Raw genomic sequence first — 24681 nt, 5'->3', positions numbered from 1 at the left:
GGGATCAACAACACTAGTGAGGTATGCACACCTCAGAATAATCAGCTAGTGTATATCAAAAGGACAGAATTTATCCAAGGACAAATTTTGGAAGGATTAGGAAAGATGGAGGAATAGGAATAGGAAACAGAAAAGTGGTATAAATGATATTATATTAAGGGGCATATAATCAGTGAGTAGAAGCAAAATATGTATGAATTATTGAATGTAAAACTGATGATCTACTCTGTAAACTCTCATCCAGTTCACAATAAAAAGTAAAAACACACAACCAGAAAAATCATGGAAGGAATGTAGTCACTGTACCAAAAATAAATAAATAAAAAAAATCAATTATTTAAGAAAGTAACATCATCAAGAAATTATAGAACTGAAGGGGAGATGTCCAAGCTGCATTGAAGGCATTAGCAAAAAAAAAAAAAAATAATAATTAATTAAAGAAAGCAAGGGTCCAGGAATTGGTAAGAATTTATAGAGTGCTAATTGAAATGCTTCAATAAAGTGATGTAGCACTGAAATCATCACTAATCAATCCCAAGAAATTTGGAAGACCTGACCAACATACTCCAAAGATGCATATTTATACCTATTCCAAAAAAGATGATCCCACAGAATGTGGAAATTATCGGACACCGTCATTAATATCATATACAAGCAAATTTTTGCTGAAGATAATTCAAGTGGACTTCAGCAGTACATTGACTAAGAGTTGCCAGAAATTCAAGTTGGGTTGAGAAGAGGACGTGAAATTGGGGATATCATTGCTGACATCAGATGGATCTTGGATTAAAGCAGAGAATTCCAGAAAAATGTTTACTTGTGTTTTATTGACTATACAAAGGCATTAGACTGCATGGATCATAAAAAAAAAACATGGATAATATTGTTAAGAATGGAAATTCAAGAACACTTAATGGTGCTCATAAACAATTTGTATACAGACCAATAAACAGGTATTCCAAGAGAATATTTACATTCAATAATTCATACATATTTTGCTTCTTCTCACTGATTATAATCCCCTCAATATAACATCATTTATACCACTTTTCTCTATTTCCTATTTCCATTCTTCAATCTTTCCTAATAATGAATAATTTAAAATCAGGAAATATGTGCATCGGGGTTGTACTCTTTATGATGCACACAGATGAATGCTTTTGTATTATTAATATAAAACAGGCAAGCATCTTTCTAGTATTCGCTTCTTTCAGCCAACATCCATATGGCACCAACAGTTACATACCTTGTGTTTCATCCTCTTCTGAATCAGTATTGTTTTGCTGGCTCTTCCTTACCAAGGCACTGCTACAAACTGTTTTTGAATTATCTTCTGAAAAATTTTATTTGTGATTTGTAATGATATCATTTCATAATTTCTGAATTCTGTTAGATCATCTTTCTTTAAAATGGGCACAAATATGGATCCATTTAAGTTAGTATGCTAGGTAGCTTTCATATAAAACACTTGACATAAATGAATAAACTCTTCCAGCATTGCATCTGTTTGTAGAAACATGTTCATTGGAATTCCATCAATTTCTGGAGTCATGGATTTTGCCAGTTCTTTCAGTGCAGTTTGAACTTCTTCCTTCAATACCATTCATTTTTGATCATATACTACTTCCTGAAGTGGTTGAACACTGACCATTTATTTTTTATGCAATGATTGCATATATCTTCCATTTCCTTTTGATGCTTCCTGCATCATTCAATATTTTGCTCATAGAAACCCTCAGTATTTTAACTTGAGGTTTGAATATTTTCTTCAGGTTGTTTTCATCTTAAAATATGCCAAGAGTGTTCTTCTCTTTTGGTTTTCTAATTCCAGGTCTTTGCACATTTATTTATAAGACTTTACTTTGTCTTCTCAAGTCACCCTTTGAAATCTGTTTAGCTTTTTACCTTCATAATTTCTTCTGTTCCATTTTTTCAGTATTAAATAATTAATAATTAATTAAAGGAAACATATTGTTTAAAATAAAACATAGTGGTGTAACATGTTATGCACAGGAATTCATTGAGAAACAGGGGAATGATGACTAACACATATTATAAATGTCCAGGAAAGGTTTTTAAGGGAGATAGAGACTAGAAAGCATGAGACTTAAAGGTCAGTTTGAACCATAAGTTCAGCAATTCGAACTCACTAGACACTCCTAGGAAACCCTATACAGGGTTGCTATGAGTTGGAATGGACTCAACAGCACTCAACATCAACCATGCCTGACTGAATTTTGAAGGATCAGTGGGACATTATCAGGGAAGTGTAAGCAGGCAGGTAAGCTGGCAGAGAGAAAACAACAGACTAAAAATTGTTTTCTGTGAAATCTTGGAGTAGATTATTTGTCATCGAAAAATAAAATTCATTGATTTCATTTTGGTATATGGTATCAAGCTTCTCTTCTGTACCATTTCATATCTTCTTGGGAGGAGCGAGGTGAATGTGTAGAATAAGCACTGGTCTGTGAATCACAAGGTCAGCAGTTGAAGCTCATCAGCTATCCATGGGAGAAAGATGATATCCACAAAGATTTACAGCCTCAGAAAACCTATGATGGTGGTGGTGGTGATGGAGTCAGGTTGGACTCATAGTGACCCTGTATAGGATTTAGGAGGCAAGGAACTCTGGTAGTGTAGTAGGCAAAGTCAGTAGTTCAACACTACCAGCTGTTCCATGGGAAAAAACATGAGACTTTCTGCTCCCATAAAGATTTACAGCTTTGGAAACCCTGTACAAGATTGAGTCGGACTGGACTCAACTCGATGGCACATAACAACAACAACAAGTCTTTACAGGAGCTGAAAGTCTCTTTTTTCTCTCATGGAACAGCTGGTAGTTTAGAACTGTTGACCGTGAGATTAGCAGCCCAATTCATAACCACTACGCGGTTCTGCGGGAGAAAGATGAGGCGTTCTGCTCTCGTAAAGATTAACAGCCTCGGAAACCCTGTACAGGGTCGCTATGAGTCGGAACCGACTCCACGGCACATAACAACAACAACAACGCCACCTTCAGAAACTGTATACAAGGTTGCTATGAGACAAAACTGACTCTATGGCACACAACAGTAGCAAACATATTCTTGGCTTCCCATGTCTCCTATTTCTGCCTTGGTTCCTCCTACTTTCTTGGAGGCGTACCCTGAGAATGCTTCATCACATTCTCCTGATTTAAAAAAATAAATAAAAATGAATGGTTTTATTTATTACATATATCATCAGCTATATTAATATATATTACACACTTTATTTTTACTGAGAAGTACCTAGGTTATAGCAGTATACCCAGTCATCTGTGCCTAGTCTCCAGACCCCAGGAAGCCATGGCTCCTGCTCCACAGCAGAACACTTGAGAGTCACCTCCATATGCAATTTTCATTCTGGAGCAATAAGACTCTATCTTCATTTTCAGTAAACGCCTCTTCTTTCTCAGGCAGCACGAGACCCCAAACAGTCACTTTACAGTAATGCGCAGCCATTTCCCTTTACACCCAAAGGAGGCACCTCACATTCCCCAAATTTTTGTTTCTATCTCTATCCAGGGTTTCCACTTTTGGTGATATGAGGGCCATCTCTCAGTGCCCAAGTATATGTACGTGAAAATACAGGTGATTTAATACTCTGAGGAGAAAATCTGTATTAGACTTTTGTTACATTCCACAAGACATATTTCTTCAATGCATAGTGTATATATTGTTTTTTGCAAGTCTCTTTATTAGCTTGTATCAAATCCTGTACATAACTACCTGAAATATTGTTGTCTTTAGTATGACGAGCTTTTTAAAAATGAAAATTGCTGTGATAATGAGGCTACAGAGTCTCTACTAAGTGTGCCCCACCCTTTCCAGGCAGTATATAAAGGCTCTGGAAGGGCAGATGACATTCAGACATCAGAATCATCCTTCTACACTTCAACTAAAACTTCACCTTTGGACACCATGTGCTGCAACTACTACGGTGGCTATGGCTGTGGCTGTGGCTATGGCTCAGGCTATGGCTGCGGATACGGTTCTGGCTATGGTTGTGGATATGGTTCCCGCTACGGCTGTGGCTATGGCTCCCGCTATGGCTGTGGCTATGGCTCCGGCTATGGCTGTGGATACGGCTCTGGCTATGGCTGTGGATACAGCCCCCGCTACGGCTGTGGATATGGCTCCCTCTATGGCTGCGGATATGGCTCCCGCTATGGCTGTGGATACGGATGTGGTTATGGCTCTGGCTGTTATGGCTACCAGCCATTTTACTACAGAAGATGCTATTCTTCTTGCTGCTAGAAAATCACTATGAAAGCACCATTCTGAAATGATACTTCTAAAAATATTTTGGATTCAAGAGCCTCTATACCAAGTTTCCTACTCAGGAAAATACATCCTTAACAAAGGCGTTGATCTCTAAGTACCTAATTTTTAGAATGACATATTTACGTGTAAAGATTCCATGATAGCATCTATTTTCCAAATGTCAGCCTTAACTCTCCAATCTCTGTTTATTTATTGAATACACTGATTTCCTCCTGTTGGGAAAATTATTTATTCTCAATAAATTTCTTCATAACTGCTAGTGAATTACTTCTTTCTTGTGATTTTATGTCTTTACTATAAATTGTGAGTACTGGTGGTGAATTGGGATAAGCACTGGCAACACTGGTTTGCTAACCTCAGGTGGGTGGTTCAATCCCATTAGCTTCTTTGCAGGAGAAAGATGAAGTTGTGTATTTCTGTGATGTTTATCTCAGAAACCCATAGGAACAGTTCTACTGTGTCATATAAGGTGTCTATGAGTTAGAATCAACTCAATGGCAGTGAATGTGTTTTAGGTAATTGGACTACCAACATGTTGGCTTAATCTTAATTTCTTCATTGACATGTGTATTTCTGATTATGCTATTTTCTAAGTAATGTCTGCTTCACCTATTTTTGATGGCACTATCTTCAGAAACTTACACACTTAAGCACTCATCAGACAGCATTTCAGAACTGTGCTGTAAATGGCATTGGTGTCTAGAATGAAACTATAGTATTTAAAGAAAGAGAGATGGTACCTCTTCAGGAGGTTATTACAAAAGTTGCAAAGAGCGGAACTGTGGTCAGCATGACCAAAAGGCTAATGGAATTGAAGACATTTTTCAGGCTTATTGAGAAAGTAGAATCTTCTTGGTTGATAAGGATGAAAATAAAGACCCAAGGAAATGATAAGTTAAAAGAGATATACCAAACAATATGAGTTTGATGAGATTGTAAATATGCTTATATTTTGAATAAGTTGAATTAACTCACGTATGCAACGGCTAATTTTTTATTGTTTTGAATTGGCACCAAGTTAGACACTGAGGCTATACCAGGAAAAAACAAAACAAAACTATATACAGTTCATTACTCTCAGAGTGTTTATATTCTAGTAAGCTGGTAATTTTTTTAAAAAGTAAAAATACATTAAGATAAATTCAGATAGAGATTATTGCTATAGGAAAGAAATAAGCTTAATGGGAAGAAAAGTAAGGATTGAAGAGCAAGAAACATAAATCAGAAAGACATAAGTCATAAATATTCTGAAGTTATGATGACTAAGTTGAAAATTGATAATAAAAAGATTTCAGTTACAGAGAAAGTTATAAAGAGCAATGATAAGTGCAAAGAGGGAAGAACAAATTCTATCAGTTTGGGGTGTAATAAGGAGTGCTACATTTCTAGGTGGAAAAGAACAGATTCAGTACCTTATAGGGCTTTCATTGGATTGGGCAAATAAGGCAAAGTGGTTATAAGTTTCATCTAGCTTACCACTGTTCTTTCTACATAATGAAGTCTGAGGTCTTTGGAACTAGGATACCTCACAGAGATGGATGACTCCCAAAATGAAGGCCCTATCGTCAAAGTTAGTGATGGAGTGTGGCTATACTCAGGATCTAACTTTGGCCAACTGATGAGGAATCAGGGCTTCTTTGAAGAACAGACAGTCTTTATACTTGATGAACATTTGTAAAGTTGGATCTGATAACTGGCTATGCTTTGGGTTACCTTGAGGTTAGGCTTACAGATTGTTGTTGAGTGCCATCAAGTCAATTCTGACCCATAGCGACCCTGGATAGGGTTTCCAAGGAGCAGCTGGTGAGCTTGAATAGCCAGCTTTGTAGTCTGGCACAGGACACCAGGACTCCACAGATAGTAGAAGGAAATTCTAGAAATTACAGTTCTTTGGAAATCAAACTTATTGGTTTATCTTGCTCTTTGTTACCAGAAACATTTTGAAAAAGGAAGGCATTCTTATGTATCTGAAAAGGTAATTTATGTATCCAGGTCTTCATAAAATAACATTAATGTATCTTCAAAATATGAAATGTTGTGACTTTCTTGTTATTGTTTATTTTAAGTGCCATAGAGTCCATTCTGACTCATAGCAACCTTGTATAGGGTTTCCAAGGAGTAGCTGGTGAGTTTGAACCACCGACCTTGCAGTTCAGACGACCTTGCAGTCTGATGCATTAGCCGACAGTGCCACACCAGTGACTCTGTTAGTCAAAGACAATTTTTAGTTGTTCAACTTGTGTGAAACAAGTTGTGAAATAATGATAATGCTATAGAGAAAGGGTAATGAAATTAGATAAAGTTTTTTTCTGTGTACATGTGTTAGTATGTGTGTGCCATGAGACTAGTGGACCTTGGAAAAAATAAACGTTTGAATTCATATACTTAATCATGTTATGGAGAGACAGAAGACTGCTTACATTAGGGAGTACTTGCAGAGCAACTATAAAGGCAAATACATTCTAAAATTACTTTAGTTAGAAAACAATTTAAATCTCAAAACTTTTTTTTATAAGAAAACACAAAATCATTTTCTTTGGTCAGCTATTGCCTACTGTAGAGATTCTAAATTATAAAATCATTTATTTATTCTTTCAGTCATTCAGCAAACTTTGTGAGGTAGGTTTCAACTATTTGATGAGAATGTTATTGGGGATATAAAGAGAAAAAAAAATCATTGTCTGCTTCTAACAATTCAAAATCTTCAATTAGACTTTAAAAGCAGATTTATGTTTTATAGCAAGAAAATAGCAGGGATGAAGACAAGTGTTATGGCACTCCCAAAAAAGAACTCAAGAAAAACTAGAATGTGGAATCAATCAGAATATGGAAAAGGGATGATTAAAGGAGGATCAGAAATTGCTTCTAAAGAAGAATGGTTTAGAACAAAGTGTGATATTGGTCAGTTTCATGTGTGGGAAAATGGAACTCTTGGCAGAGGAACATAGGGGGAAAAACAACAACAACAACAACAAAAACTTGCAGCATATTAGCAGAGTAGTAACCTATAGGAGAAAAAATGTAATTAATAGCTACATTAAAGAAATTTCCAGACCCACTAGAATTGTAGTGTGTGATATGGTAGCCACTAGCTATTGGTCAGTTGAAACATGGCTCAATAATATTGCTGTAAATATAAAGTGTATTTCATTAGGCAAATCTGCTGCAAAAGATCTTTTTAAAGTATTAAAGAGCAAAGATACAACTTTGAAGACTAAGTTGTGCCTGACCCAAGCCGTGGCATTGTCAACTTCATCATATGCATTCAAGAGCTGGACAATGAATATGGAAAAGCAGAGAAGAATGGATGCATTTGAATTATGATGTTGATGTAGAAGATTAACTACCAGAAGAAATAAACAAATCTGTTTTGGAAGAAATATTGCTGGATTGTTTCTTGGAAGCAATGATGGTGAGCCTTCATCTCTCATACTATGGACATGTTGTCAAGAAAGACTAGACAACAAAAAAGAGGAAGACCCTCCATAAGATTGAGTGAAATAGTGGCCATAAAAATGGACTTGAACATAATAGCAATTGTGAAGATGGCCCAGGACTAGGCAGTATTTCATTCAACTGTACATAGGGTTGTGTGACTAGAACCCCTCCGATCGCACCTAACAACATATTAACACCAAGTAAAAAACACACACCAAACTTCAAAGACTTAGTAGAAAAAATTAAAAATATAGCAAATAATTAAAAAAATATTTATCGTATATTGTTATTGCTGTTATGTGCCATCAAGTTGCTTATGACCCATAGTGACCCTGTATAGGGTTTCCGAGGAGCAGCTGGTAAACTTGAACCACCAACCTTGCAGGTCAAACGGATTTTGCAGCACAGCGCATTTGCCCACAATGCCACACCAGGACTCCTGCTAAGTGCTGTCGAGTTAGTTCCGACCCACAGTGACCCTCTACAGGGTTTCTGAGGAGCAGCTGGTGAGCTTGAACCACCAACCTTGAAGCTCAAACTAATTTTTCAGTCTAGCGCATTAACCCACAATGCCAGTAATTGAGATATATGATGGTCTTTTTACACAAATATCATACCTTTCTAAGTTTGTCCACCTCTCATAAATGCTATGTTGTTTTTTCTTGCATGCTGCTGTTAAAGAACACTTAACATACTGCATTTACAAAAGAACTTACAATTAGAAGTATTTCTAAAAATGTAGAAAGCATGTGTTATTGGTATAATACAGTACAATAAGTGAAATGCTATTAACATTAATTTTGCATTAAAAAAAAGTACTTAAAAATATGATTATTTGATAACCTAGAAGTCTATGTAGGGATCAGACCATTCTGAGACAACAAGACCACAAAAGTTAGTGGCAGAAATTTCTGAAGTGTACTCAGTAATGACTGTGTTTTATTATGAGATAGACTATTCAGTAAGTGGAGTTCATCCAAGTGCTACCTATTTAGACACAAAAGAAAAGATATATACCGGGTCATATCATACTTAAAAGCAAATCTATGGTGACCAAAACTTGATTGAGTCATTAAAATATGGAAAATGATGTAGACTTTTGGTTGTTAAACCACTGATAATTTGAAAATAGCTATGCTGGTAATATTTACACCAGTATACATATTGTTACTGGTTTTAGCTGCCCTTGATTTGACGCCCTTATGCTCAAATCTTCCACCACTTGTCTGTCAATTTGTCATACTGTGGTGGCTTGTGTGCCATGCCATCAGGATTTTAAATACCATTAGTTTACAGCCATGGTTTTAGCTGAGTTTCTAGAGTAAGAATAGAAAGCAGGAGAGATGGACTACTTCTGAATGTTTAGCCACCTAAATAAAACAAAAATCAATGTTAAGAAAACAAAAATATTCACCACTGGGCTGATAAAAAACATCAAGTTAAATGGAGAAAAGATTGAGGTTATCAAAGATTTCATTTAGTTTGGATCCACTATCAACACTCATTGAAGGAGCAGTCAAGATATCAAACGATAATTGCATTAGGCAAATCTGTGGCACAAGATGTCTTTAAAAAATGTTCAAGAGCAAAGACATCAGTTTGAAGACTATGGTGCATCTGACCAAACCCATGGTATTTTTGATAGCTTCATATGCATATTAAAGTTGGACAATGAATAAGGAACAGTCTAGAAGAACTGATGCATTTGAGTTAAGGTATTGGAGAAGACTGCTAGAAGAATAAACAAATCTGCATTGGAAGATGTACATGACAGAAAGCTGCTTAGAAGCCAGGATGGTGAGACTTCATCTCTCATACTTCTAACATATTGTCAAAATGAAGCAGACTCTGGTGAAGGACATTGTGTTCGGTAAAGTGGAGGGTCACTGAAGAAGAGGAAGACCCCCCCGCCCCACCCCCAACAAGATGAAATGACACTGTGGAAGCAGCAATGGGCTCAGTCTTAATGATTGTGAGGATGGTAGAGGACCAGGCACTGTTTTGTTGTATATAATGTCATATGATTTGGAACCAACTCAAAGTCACCTGACAACAAGAAAACAACATGCACAAATCGTAATGTTTTCAGTGACTGATTTTTTGAAATTGTATCTTCAGTTTTATTTTCCTAGTCCTTAGTCTAGAAGTTCTACTAATATCTGTTCAACATTATAGCAACACACAGACTCCACTGATAGATTGATAGTGGAGGCAGATGAGGCACACGAGCCAGGAATGGAACCATATCTTCCACATGCAAGGAGAGAATTCTACCACTGAGGCTTTTTCACTATGTTCAATCCATGTCCAGGTTTTCTTGAACAATACAACTGTTCTTCTACTATATTATATCTTGCTGTAAGATTTCATTTCCTTAAGGTAATTTAAATGTGAACGCTTCTCAAAATAAAATTTTGTAGATAGTGAATAAGAGCCTAGGTTTCAGAGTGACAATACTTGTGATCTAATATAGACTTTGTCAGTTATTAGAGTAAGCAGAAAATTAATTAAAGAGTGCTACTAAGGATTATTGAGAATATCAAATGAAATAAAGAATGCAGAATTCTAACACTGTGAGAATTCTGTATATTTTTGCTAATATATTTAGTATTTGCTTGTTCAATATGAAATCACTGATATTTAACCATTATTAACATGCACAATTGTCAGTTTTATATTACTCAACCTTATATTCTATGCTCACTAATAATGACAGTTTAAAGACAACCCAGAATTTTAAACAATAACCTCAATGTTATAGCAAAAACACTGTCATGACTTTAAGCTATTTTCTTCTACTCATCACATATATATCCCATAGTATGAACTATAAAATATGATGTGATAAATGATACGTCGATCTAATGTTTGCCATTTGTATGTTGTTGTTAGGTGCCATTGAATCAGTTCCAACTCATAGTAACCCTGTATTGGGTTTCCGAGGAGTGTCTAGTGAGTTCGAACCACCCATGGTGTGATTCCAAGTGATCTTGTGGTCTGGTGTTTATCCTACAGTGCAACATATTTAGGAATACATTTTGGATTTAGTAGAGTAGTTTATTTTCTGATAATTTAGTCTTGTATTTTATTTTATCATCTTCTGTGAGTAAATATTTAATAAATTTCCATTACAGTTGGTCATAGGTATGAGGTCTTTAGTGAAAACAGGCTACTTGGAGGGAGTATGATAACAGTGGAATATTGATTGCAGTAAATTGAGGAGTCAATGAGTAAGGAAATTAAAAACAAAACAAACCATCATAGACTGATCTTCCATGAAACCCTGGGTGAAACAAGAAGAGTGATTTCATAGAATTGGTGATTCAATATTCCTGGAGAGTTTCTAAAGTATAGAACTTAACCTTGACATATAGGCCACACATGCTTTAACCAGTATATTATGTTGTAACCTAATTCTTGCATAATGTAATTCCCAATAACTGTTGCAAAATTAAATTGTACTGTTCAGTCTTTAGGAACCCTAGTAATGTAAATAATTATGAACTCCAAGTTCAGTAGTTTGAATCTAATGTTGCTCCTTGGAAGAACGAGAAGGCTTTCTGCTCACATAAAGATTTACAGCCTCAGAAACTCTATATAGGGTCGCTGTAAGTCGGAATTGACTTGATGGCACAAAACCACCATCACCACCACCATTCAGTCATTATTTAGAGAAGCAATCAATGGAACCATACAAGCAAATATTGTCAACTCAAAACTGTTTTTGGGAGAAGACAGAAAAAATATGAAATATGAAAAGTGTCATGAAGCTTGAAGAATGGAACTTATGTTATTATATTTTAGGGAAAAAATGTATAACTGTATGATAATAATGATTTGAAGGCCAACCTAAAATCTGAGGTTTTACTTTGACATGACAGTTGCTGATATAAGGTGCTTTTATAACCTATGTTGTTATTAAATGCCGTCAAGTCGATTCTGATGCATAGTGACCCTGTATAGGGTTTCCAAGAAGCAGCTGGTGAGCTTGAACCACCGACCTTGCAGTTCAAATGACTTTGCAGTCTGACACATTACCCACAGGCCCACACCAGGACTCCTATATCACCAATATAAACTAAAATTTGAAAGACCTAGAAGAGTTAATATAACTTATTTACAAATACTACAGTATCCAAAATTAGCTTGTAGGGTTGTAAAAAGGTTGCATTCTCTTTTGATAGAGAGTGTAGTGGCATGAAAATAATAGTTGAACAATGCTGTGAGGCATTTAAGAAGAGTTATGGAAAAGATTTCAGAGATGGTTAGAGTTGTCTGCTTGATGCTCCAACTTGTTCAAGTTAGAACTATAGAAGTCACAATACAAGATGAAATAAATAATGTTTGTCATATAAAATACTGAAGTAAAACATTATTCATGGGACTTACCCTAATAATAGTAGTTGAACCAATTCAACTCTGTTAGTCACCAAACAGTAGTCCTTGAGCAATTTACTTTCCTAATTTCTGACTTGTATTATGCATATGATAATAAATATTAAACTTTAAGATTGCTTATGCAAGAGTCAAAGGAAGTAATAAACACATTAATAAAGGAGAATAAAGGTGTTACGGAATATACAGTGACAAAGGAGAATAATACTAATAAAGGAAAATATAAATATTATTATAGTTTTTTTATAGAACACTCTATAAAGTAAAATAAAAATTATTCAAAAGTTAGTACCTCATTTATTAGATTCTCAGCAAATAAGATAGCCACTGGCTGTAAGTAACCTCCAATTGACTGAGGGAAGTGATAATCAAAACAGAACATGTTCAGTACCACATTTGAGTTATGCATGAGCATCTTTGGATGAATACAGTAATGGTATGTAATGTACATTGTGAATGTTCATGGATGCTTCTTACAGGATTTATCAAACTAAAAAACTCAAACTCACTGACATTGCATCAATTTTGACTCATAGCAACCCTTGAGGACAAGAAGTGTTCTATAGGGTTTTCAAGGCTATACATCTTTATGGAGGTAGACTGCTGAATTTTTCTTCTTAGAATGACTGGTGGGTTAAAACTAACAATGATTTGCTTCACAGCCAAGTACTTTATCCACTGTATCACCATCTCTAAAATTGCTATGAGGTGAGACACAATAAAACGAAACAATATGAGGCAAAAATTTGGTAAGGTTAGCAGGTAGATGTTTCAAAGACAGAAAACAACATTATGAAAAAGTTTGTTCTATAAATTCTAGGGGTGCGTTATGTTAATTTTTTATTGCATCATATTCCTCTTTTGACCAATTTCACATCTTGGTTTCACTTGTCTCCTGTTTCTTCTACCACTGCCAAGACCAATCTGCATGGCTCCATCTATTTTCTTGCAGGAAATTACCTGAAAGTGTCTTAATATAGAACCCTGATGTTTGCCTCTCATACCACAGACCAGGAGCTTTTTTCATGATGCTGAGATATGACTTTCAGGGCCATCTCCTAGTGCCCAACTATGTGTGCTGGGAAGTGCAGGAAAGTTAGTGCCTCTGAGGAGAAAATGTGTATTAGCCTTTGATTACATTCCATAAGACATACTTGTTCAATGTGTAGGATGCATCTGCTCTCTTATAACTCTCCTGATTGGCTAGAGCCAAATATTAAATGTAACCACCTGAAAATATTGTTGTCCTTGATATGATGAGCTTTTCAAAAATGAAAATTGCCATAGTAATGAGGCTATAGAATCTGTGTTGAGTGTGCCCCACCCTTTCTGGCAGTATATAAAGGCTCTGGAAGAGCAGACAACATTCAGACTTGAGAATCATCCTCCTGCACCTGACCTAAAACTTCACCTTTGGACACCATGTGTTGTAACTATTATCGTGGCTATGGCTCCGGCTATGGCTGTGGATACGGCTCCCTCTATAGCTGTGGCTATGGCCCCCGCTATGGCTGTGGATACGGCTCTGGCTATGGCTGTGGATATGGCTCCCTCTATGGATGTGGCTATGGCCCCCGCTATGGCTGTGGCTATGGCTCTGGCTATGGCTGTGGATATGGCACCCGCTATGGGTGTGGATATGGCTCTGGCTATGGCTGCTATAGCTATCGCCCAATTAGCTACACAAAATGCTATTCTTCTTGCTGTTAGGACATCACTATCAGAGCACCATTTGCTTCTGAAATGACACTTCTATGAGTAATTCAGAATAAAGAATCTCTGTACCAGAATTTCTATGTTTGTGAAAACACATGCTGTTTCTTACAATGGCATGGCTATGTACAGATGTTCTATGGTATCATCTATTTTCCAAATGTTAGTCTTTACTCCCTAAATCTCTGATTCTCTATTACTGATTCACTGACTTTCCCTTGTTGGGAAAATTTTATTTTCAATAAAATGGTTCTTTGCTTGTAAAAAAAAAATCTCTGTGTACTTGTTTATGATTTACTCCTCTTTGTTTTATGCTCACTATGGAGTCCTGGTGCTGTGTTGTGGGTAAATGTGCTGGACTGCAAAGTTGATTTGAAGCACAAGATCGGCATTTCAAGTTCACCAGCTGCTGGTTAGTAACCCTATACAGGGTCACAATGGGTTGGAACAGACTCGACGGCACTTAACAACAACAGCCACAACTGTGGCACCAGTTACCTCGGAAATCCTATACAAGATCATTATGAGTCAGAATTGACTCTATGGAACACAACAACAATGATGGTGGAACTGTAAGGAGCCTTGGTGGGGCTGTGGGACAAGTGTTTTGGACTAGTCACCACAAGGTCCTGCCCAGGAGAAAGATGAAATTGTATGGCCTAGCAAAGATTTATGGTTTTGAAGCACATTATAGAATCAAAATGAGTCAGAATTGACTCTATGGCAATGGGTTTGGTTTTGGGACATTATTTACTGAGGGAATAAAATGTTGGCTGAATCTTATTTTCTTCATTGAAATTTATATTTCTACTAATGCTTATTGCACAAGTAATGTCTGTTTCACGTTTTTCTTATACTCCTCGTGTTCAGGAATATTTAAAACTAAACACAGTTATACAGCATTTCAGAACTGTGTTTTGGGAATGATATTAGTGTGGAAGATGGGTTGAGAGGGCATAAAAGAGGATGAATGATGCATATTTAGGAGATTATGAAAAAAATCTCAAGGTAGATAAATGGATCAGAGTATTTGAAAGTATGGAATTTAAGAAGTTTCCAGAGTACTTGAGAAAGTAGTATCAGACCTGACTGCTAATCATAGTGAGTAACATACCAGGAAAGAGTAAGTTAGAAGTAATATATGCATCAAATAATCTGAAATGGATGTATGTGCAAATATTTTTTTTACATACTTTAAGGAAGTTGATTTAATTGACATATTCAAGAAATAACATTAAAATGTTTTGAATAGGCACCAGCCTAGACATTGAGAGCATGTTGAAAAATAATATTATACACAAATTACCTGTTCTTACAAACTAGTATGTAGAAATTGAAATCAACAAAAAACATAACAAGGAGTTTTATTTAAAATAAATCCAGATAGAGAGGATACTTTGGAGAGAATAAAACAGATTGATGGGAAGGAGTTAAGTGTTGAAGAACTAGAAACGGAAGCCAGGGAGGCACTCAAGAAAAATAAAATATTGGAGAACTTCAGTCTTTTCTCCATTTATCTTGATTTTATTTATTGGTCCAGGGGTGAGGATTTTGTTTTACTTTACATTGAGATACAACTTATATTGAAGTCTGTGGTCTTTGATCTTCATCAGTAAGTATTTTAAGTCCTCTTCACTTTCAGCAAGCAAGGTTGTAACATCTGCATATCACGCACAGGTTGTTAATGAGTCTTCCTCAAATCAAGACGCATGTTCTTCTCCACATAATCCAGTTTCTTAGATTATTTGCTCAGCATACAGACTGAATAAATATGGTGAAACAATACAATCCAGGTGCACACATTTCCTGATTTTAAACTATTCAATGTCCCTTTGATACTAGGTCAATTAACTAGGACACCCTATGAAACCATGACTCTAAACTCCAAACCAAGGAAATAAATCCCATGAGATGTATGGCTATACATAAACAACAGATGGTCCAATATTAGAAAATCAGTGTAGTACATGGTATCAATACAATGACACAAAAGAACCTCAAGATCATCACTATTGATAAAATCCAACACACTTTCTAGATGAAAATCCTCTCAGAAGGGAAGTTTCTCAATATCACTGATGTTTTACTTTAACATAGAGGTAACATTTTTCTTTATAGATTAGAATTTGTGATACCCATAAGGCTAGTATCATTTCTCATAAATTGCCACTATATCCAAATATAACTTGCAAAGTGGTGAGAAGATTGCATTCTCAGTAGATAGAGAATGCAGTGGCATGATCAAAGTAACTATTATGAGATTGAGTCAATAATGATCTACACTCCATGGATAACCTAGACATTGGCTACCTAAAATGAGGGGATGATAAAGACACAAAGTGACTGGCTTACAAGGTTTCAGGAGGGAATTTAGTTTAAGAGTATGAAAGGGAGAAAGAGTCCCCACTGAATAGTTTTCATCTTGTCTGGATGGATCTGGTGAAAAGAGGTGGGGATAAGATTCTTATAATTCAATAGTGAATAATTGTTATCATGAATATTTGCAACTGTCACAATTGTAAAGGTAGAAGTTTTGTAACAAAAACAGGGGAGTGGTTAATCTCACAGTCCAGAAAAGAGGACCGTAGGACCATCAAGGGAAAAGAGCACACGCAGAATGTGGGACCTTATCCAGAGAAGTAGCGACGCCAGAGATGGAGACGGAGACAGAGATGGGGTCATGGAAAGGGGGAGCAGCTGAGGACTCTAGATTCATGGGAAGAGAGGGACTAAGAGCTTGTGACCAGGAGGCAGACTTGCAGAATGTGTCATTTGGAGGTATAAATTATTATATATGACTGAGTTTTTTTGTTGTTGTTGTTGTTTTGTTTTGTTTTTAAAGCTAAAGTGATAAGAGAGAAATACTGTTAATTGATGGTACACAGAAAGGATTATAATTATTGTAATGAAACAAGGTGTATGATTCGTTGAATGTAAAACTAATGATCTGCCCTGTAAACTTTCACTCAATCCACAATAGAAACCTTAAAAAAAATTAAAAAAAAAAAATAATAATGGTCCACATTCCAGTTATATAAAAATGCCTGTCCTGTCTTCGTCTGATGACAACATTGAGTGTGCACATGAATGATTCTGTTAAATAGATGAGTGACTGTGGATTATGTAGAAAATTATTTGCAAATCAGCCATGACTCTGCCTATTACATAATTCATGACAAATTTGGGTTTCAAAAAGGCTGCATGAGATGGGTACTGAAACAACTCACAGAAGAACATAAACAGAAGTGTTGTTACATCTGCAAACAAAATTTGGACCAATACTTGAAGAAAGGTAAAGGTTTCTTTAAAATATAGTTATTCATAATGAGACATGGATTCATCACTATGTGCCTGATAGTACATGGCAAATTATGGAATGGAAAACTCTTTAATCACCACCCAAGTCAACAGTCAACCATCAGCTGGAAAATTGATGCTTACAGTTTTCTGTGATTCTCAGGAGCAGTACTGGAACACTATCAGGAAAAAAGAGTTTCAACAGTCAATAGGGCTCATTACAATGAGATGTTCATGGAAGAGCTAAAGTCCAAATTTCGTACTGAGCTCAGAGGACTGCTATCTGAGGGAATTGTAATCTTCTATAACAATTCACATCCATACACCTCTGCTCACACTGTTGACACAGAAAAAACTTCATTTTGAGGTGTTAAAGCATCCTCCTTAGAATCTTGATCTTTCTCAATCAGACTTTCACCTATTGGGTCCCCTGAAAGTGGTCCTTCGAGGAAAAAGATTTGCCTCCAATGTAGATGTGAAGACTATTGTGTTCATGACTCGCAACTGAGCCCAAAATGTTTTTTAAATAAGGGAATATGAAAGCTTGTTGGTAGATGGGCAAAGTATATTGAAAATCAAGGACATTGTGTCAAATAATGATATATTTGTCTTCTCTAATAGTTTATTAAGATTCTAAAATTTTACAATCAGAGTGCAGATAATTTTTGACTCACTCGTGTCCAATGTTTTGAGGTGTTTCAGGAGATTATGGAATACATTTGTGATGTTGTGAGAGTTACATGCTTGATGTTTCCAGTGTGTTTTCTTCAGGACTGTGAAGATTGCAGTGTAAGAAGACCCAAATGATGTAAGTATAAGGCAGTCATCCCAAAATGTTGGTACTTGTAGTCAGATGATGGTAATATTTCCATATGAAACACTGAAGGGAAAATAGTCCATGGAACCTCCCCTAATATTTATGTTATAATATTAGTTAAAACAATTTAACACTCCCACTAACCAGCTGACAGTCCTTGAGAAAGTTAGTTTCTTCACCTTTGTTTTCTCATCTGTATCATGTTTATGATAATAAATATTACAATTTGGGACTTCAAATTGTTTTTGTAAGAATATATGATGTTTTAAATGTAAAGGAGACTATGTATATTGATTTTACTTTTATTGTTACTATTTTTATTTTATGTTGCTTTTGTTGTGTGCTGTTGAATGGATTCCAATTCAGCAACCCCATGCAGCAGATTAGAACTGCTCCAGGGGGTTCTAGGTTATAATCTTTATGGGAGGAAATCACCCATTTTTTTTCTTCTATGGCATTCCTGGAGGGTTTAAACCTCTGACCTTACCAGGAGTCCATTTTTCTTTTATTGTTATTATTGTGTGCCGTGGAGTCTGTTCTGATTTATAATGATCTGAGAGCAACTGGTATATTTGAACCAACAACCTTACAGTTACCAATTCAGTGCTTATTTTCAGCACCACATCAGAGCACTGTTATGAAATATTCTATATTAAAATCATGATTGTTAGTCTTTACAAGTAGAAAATGTATTATACAGTTTCATTTAGTCAGTACCTAGTTCATTGAGTTCTCAGAAAATGCACACACCTGAGGTGTAGTGGTTAAGCATTGGATTGCTAACCAAATAGTTAGCAGTTTGAATCCAGCAGCTACTCTGCATAAGTAAGATGACTTATTTTTCTCCTATAAATATATTTGTTTGTTGTTGTTAAGTGCTGTTGAATAGGTTCTGACCCATAGTGACCCTGTGCAGTGACTGGCAAACTTGAACCACTGACTGAGCAGTTCAAATGACTTTGCAGTCCAGTGCATTAATCCACAGCAACACACCAGGACTCCAACCTAGGAAACCCTATAAAGGGTCACTATGAGTCAGAACCAACACAATGGCACATCACCATCACCATATTGATTTTAAATAACTCACAATTGATGGAGGAACCTTATAATAAAAATATCAAACCCAAACCAAGCCCACTGCCAAGAAATTAATTTCAAGTCATAGTGACCCTGCAGAATATAGTAGAAATATTCGACAGAGTTTTGGAGGCTGTAAAACTTTGTGAACACTGATTATTTCATTTTGCTCTTTGGCAGAGACTTGTGGGTTTGAACCTCCAAACTTTCAGTTAGCAGCTCGATGGCTAACTCACAGAATCGGCAAATCTCCTGATAATTCAAATGTTACATGCTGATAACATTCTTAGCATCACATTAGTTATACACAGCAACTCATAAAGAACAGAAGAATGACTCCTAAAACACACTCTGAATGCCCAAACCCCTGCCAATAACATGCATAGCATCACATTAGTTATACACAGCAACTTGTAAAGAACAAAAGAATGACTCCTAAAACATACTCCGAATGTCCAAACCCCTGCCATCAAGTGGATTCTGACTCACAGTAACTCAGGATTTTCAAGACTGTAATCTTTACAGGAACAAAATGTCTCTTCTGTCTTCCAAGGAGTGGCTGGTGGGTTTGAACTGCCATGTGGATTAGCTGCTGAGTGCTTTTTGACTATGCCACCAAGGCTACTTGTGAATGTCCAAGAATGCTTACTATAGGAGGTATAGCCTGAGCTGAGTTTTGAAGGATCAGTGGATAATTATTACCTGAAAATTTACTGAGGTAAGCAGTCAAGATGTTTGAAAGAAAGAAAGATGCATACTAAAAGTTTCTCTGCTATGAAACTGGGGATGATATGAATTATGTTTCATTGGACAAAAACATAGTTGCTTTTGTTTTGGTATATTGCAGCAAACTCCTCTTTTGTACCATTTACCATTTCATGTCTTTTTGACCTTACCTATATCCAGAGTTGCTATCTCCACTGCAGTGCATAGTTTGCATTGGTTCCATGCAGTTTTTGCAGGTATAAACTGAGTGTGCCTCAACATACACTACTACCGTGCCTCTGACAAATCAAGGGCTTTCATACTGATGCTGAGATAATTAGATGCTGGACCATATCCCAGAGTCCAAGTATGTGTACCTGGAAGTGCAGGAGAGTTAATGCCACAGAGGAGAAACTCTATATTAGTCTTTGAATACATTCCACAAGACATATTTGTCCAATGTGTAGGGAACATTTGTGTTGTTACAACTGTCTTATTGGCTGGCATTATATACTGGCTGTAACCATCTGAAAATATTGTTGTCCTTAGTATGATGAGTTTTTTAACTGTAGTAATTGCTGTAGTAATGATGTCATAGAGTCTGTGTTAAAGGTGCCCCACCCCTTTCTGGCAGTATATAAAGGCCCTGGAAGAGCAGATGACATTCAGACTTCAGAATCATCCTCCTACACTTCAACTAAAACTTCACCTTTGGACACCATGTACTGCAACTACTACGGTGGCTATGGCTGTGGCTATGGCTCAGGCTATGGCTGCGGATATGGCTCTGGCTATGGCTGTGGATACGGTTCCCGTTACGGCTGTGGATATGGCTCCCTCTATGGCTGTGGATACGGCTGTGGATACGGTTCCCGTTATGGCTGTGGATATGGCTCTGGCTATGGCTGTGGATACGGTCCCCGCTACGGCTGTGGATATGGCACCCGCTATGGCTGTGGCTATGGCTCCGGCTATGGCTGTGGATATGGTTCCCGCTATGGCTGTGGATATGGCTCTGGCTATGGCTGCTGTAGCTATCGCCCAATTAGCTACACAAAATGCTATTCTTCTTGTTGTTAGGACATCACTATCAGAGCACCATTTGCTTCTGAAATGATACTTCTATGAATATTTCAGATTAAAGAATCTCTGTACCAGAATTCCTATCTTTGAGAAAACACTTGCTGTTTCCTAGAATGGCATTGGGATGTCCAAATGTTCTTTGGTATCATCTATTTTCCAAATGTTATTCTTTACTCCCTTAATATCTGATTCTCTATTATTGAAGCCTTGACTTTCCCTTGTTGGGAAAAATTTTATTCTCAATAAAATGGTTCTGTGCTTGTGAAAAATCTCTGTGTAGTTGCTTATGATTTACACCTTTCTTTATTTTATGGAAGCATATTGCATTAGGCAAATCTGCTGCACAAGGCCTTTTTAAGTGTTGAAGAGCAAAGATGTCAGCTTGAGGACTAAGGTGTGCCTGACCCAAGCCATGGTATTTTCAATAACCTCATATGCATGCAAAAGCTGGACAGTGAATAAAGAAGAATTGATGCTTTTGAGTTACGGTGTTGGAGGAGAATATTGAAAGTTCCATGGGCTGCCAGAAGAACCAACAGATCCGTTTTGGAAGAAGTGTAGCCAGAGTACTCCTTGGAGGCCAAGATGGCCAAACTTCATCCCTCATACTTCAGACATATTGTCAGGAGGGAACAGTCACTGGAGAAGGATATCATGTTTGGTAAGGTGGAGGGTCAGTGAAAAAGAGGAAGACCCCCAACAAGATGGATTGGCCAAGTGGCAGCATCAATGGACTCAAGTGTGGCAACAATAGTGAGGTTGGCCCAGGATCGGGCATTGTTTCGTTCTGTGCATAGGGTCGCTATGAGTCGGTACTGACTCGATGGCACCTAATATCAACAACAATGGTGGCAATGCAAGCTCTGGTGTGGTGGCTCTTACTTTGTCTTTTTAGGAAAACTTTTTTTTCTCTCAATAAAATGGTTCTTCGCTTGTAAAAACATCTGTGTAATTTCTTATGATTTACTTCTTTATTTAATGGCTACTATGATGGAATGTAAGTTCTGGTGTGGGATAAGCACTCGACTGTTTACCCAAAGCTTGCAGTTCAACCCACCAGCCACCTCAGAAACCCTATACAAGAATACTATGAGTCAGAACTTACTCTACAATACACAACACACAACAACAACAATGGTGGCACTGTAAAAAGCCTTGGTGGGGCTGAGGGACAAGTGTCTGGACAAGTCACCACAAGGTCCTGCACAGGAGAAAGATTAAGTTGTATGGCCTAACAAAGATGTACAATTTTGAAGCACTTTATAAGGTCACCACAGTCAGAATTGATTCTATGGCAGAGGGTTTGGTTCCTGGATATTATTAATTGACAGAAAAATATGTTGGCTGAATCTTATTTTTTTCATTGATGCATACATTTCTACTCGTGTTTGTTACCCAAATAATGTCTGCTCCACCTATTTCTTATATTCCACATGTTCAGAAACATACAAAACTAAACACAACCAAATAGTATTTCAGAACTGTGTGGTATGGGATGGGGTAAAAAAGGATGAATGATACATAGTTAGGAGGTTATAACAAAAATCTCAAGGCAAATAAATAAATCAGAGTATTTGAAAGTGTATGGAATTGCAGAGATTTCCAGGATTATTGAGAAAGTAGAATGAGAGTTGACTGCTAATTATAGTGAGTACAACTCTGAGGAAAGAAAAAGTTAGAAGTCAGATACACATCAAATATTCTTAAATAGATGGATATGCAAATATATTTGTTTACATTCTTTGAGGAAGTTGGTTTGATTCACATATTCAAGAGATAACATGAAAATATTTTGAGTAGGCATCAGTCTAGATATTGAGAGCATGGTAGAAAATTGCAGTTATCCACATAGTACCTTCTCTTGCACACTAGTCTGTAGAAACTAAAAGCAACAAAAAACTAAACAAGGAAAGCACTATTTCAAATAAATCCAGATAGAGAGGATACTTTGGAGGAAATAAAACAGATTGATGGGAAGAGGTGAAGGGTTGAAGGACTTGAGATAGAAGTCAGGGAGGCACTCTGAAGATATGATAGTTGACTTGAGATCTGATAATAAAATGATGCCAGTTTCAAAGTAAAACGTTTGTTGTTGTTGTTGTTAGGTACTGTTTAGTAGGTTCTGATTTATAGCCACCCTTGTGGACAACATAATGAAACACAGTCTAGTCCTGCGCCTTTTTCACAATTGCTACGCTTGAGGCCATAGTTGCTGCCACTGTGTCAATCTATCTCATTGGGGGTTTTCTTCTTCTTCCTTGACACTCCACTTTATCAAGTATCAAGTTCTTCTCCAGGTACTGGTCCCTTCAGATAATATGTTGGAATATGAGATAAGAAATCTCTCCATCTTTGCTTCTAAGGAACTTTCTGGTTGTACTTCTTCTATAGCAGATATATTCGTTCTTCTGGCAATCCATGGTAGTTTTAATATTCTTTTCCAACATTGTAAATCAAATGCATCAATTCTTCTATGGTCATCTATGGTCACAAGCGTATGAGGTTATTGAAAATACTAGGACTTGGGTCAGGTGCACCTTAGTCCTCAAACTGACATCTTTGCTCTTCAACACTTTAAAGAGGTCTTGTGCATCAGATTTGCCTAATGCAATATGTCCTTTGATATCTTGACTGCTGCTTCCATGAGTGTTGATGGTTGATCCAACAAAATCATGTCATTGACAATTTACATGTTTTCTTCATTTATCTGGACCACATTTACTGGTCCAGTGGTAAGGATTTTGGTTTTCTTTACATTGATGTGCAACTCATATTGAAGTCTGTGGTCTTTGATCTTCATCAGTAAGTATTTTAAATCTTCTTTATTTTCACAAACCAAGGTTGTTACATATGTTGCATACCACAGATTGTTAATGAGTCATCCTTTAATGCAGACCTACGTTCTTTTTCATATAATCCAGTTTCTCGGGTTATTTGCTCAGCATACAGATTTAATAAATATGGTGAAAAAATACAACTCTGGTGCACACTTTTTTCTGATTTTAAACCAGTCAATGTCCTTTTGTTCGGTTAGAAATGCTGCCTCTTGATCTATGTACAAGCTCCTCATGAACACAATTAAGTGTTCTGGAATACTTATTCTTCACAAAGCTATTCATGGTGTGTCATGGTCTGCACAGTTGAAAGCCTTTGTATAGTCAATAGAACCCAGGTGAATATCTTTCTGGTATCTCTGCTTTCTGGCACGGTCCATTTGACATGAACAATGATTTCCCTGATTCTACGTCCTCTTCTGTATCCTGCTTAAACCTCTGGTAGTTTCCTGTTGAAATTTATATTGCAGCCATGTTTGAATTATCTTAGGCAAGCTTTACATCCATGTGATATTAATGACATTGTCTGCTGATTTCCATATTCTGTTGCATCAAATCTCTTTGGAATTGACACAAAAATGGATTCTATTGAATCAATTGGCCATGTAACTGGTTTCCATATTTCATGGAATAGATGAGTGAATGCTTCCAGTGCTGCAACAGTTTGTTGAAAGATTTCGAATTGTATTCTCTCAATTCCTGGGTCCTTGTTCTTTGCCAATGCCTTCAGTAAACCCTGTATGTCTTCCTCAATAGCATTGGCTCTTATTAAATGCTACCTCTTGAAATGGTTGAACTTCATTTGATGTAATACACAGAAATCAAACTAATTACATCTGTGGAAAGGGACAGTGGAAAAGCTTTATATCATCAGCCAAAACAAGGTCAGGGGCAAACTGTGGAACAAACCATGAATTTTCATATTCAAGTTCAGGATGAAGCTGAAGAAAATGAAAACAGGTCCATGAGAGCCAAAATACAACCTTGAACATTTCCTACCTTAACTTAGAAATCA

At 36.7% G+C, this 24681-nt stretch overlaps 1 protein-coding gene across 1 annotated transcript; it reads left to right on the top strand.

Annotated features, from left to right (window-relative positions):
* Positions 1 to 3941: 3941 nt before the first annotated feature.
* On the top strand, positions 3942 to 20829 carry LOC102827766 (fibroin heavy chain-like). The gene is made up of 3 exons (XM_006862591.1): positions 3942 to 4110; positions 13579 to 13842; positions 20384 to 20829. The coding sequence occupies exons 1-3, from the start codon at positions 3942 to 3944 to the stop codon at positions 20827 to 20829; spliced, it is 879 nt and encodes a 292-aa protein (XP_006862653.1).
* The last annotated feature ends 3852 nt before the right edge of the window (positions 20830 to 24681 follow it).

Source organism: Chrysochloris asiatica, unplaced genomic scaffold, assembly GCF_000296735.1.
Source record: "Chrysochloris asiatica unplaced genomic scaffold, ChrAsi1.0 scaffold00049, whole genome shotgun sequence".
In the NCBI taxonomy this organism is placed as follows: Eukaryota; Metazoa; Chordata; class Mammalia; order Afrosoricida; family Chrysochloridae; genus Chrysochloris; species Chrysochloris asiatica.
This window is presented reverse-complemented; position numbering and strand designations above follow the sequence as displayed.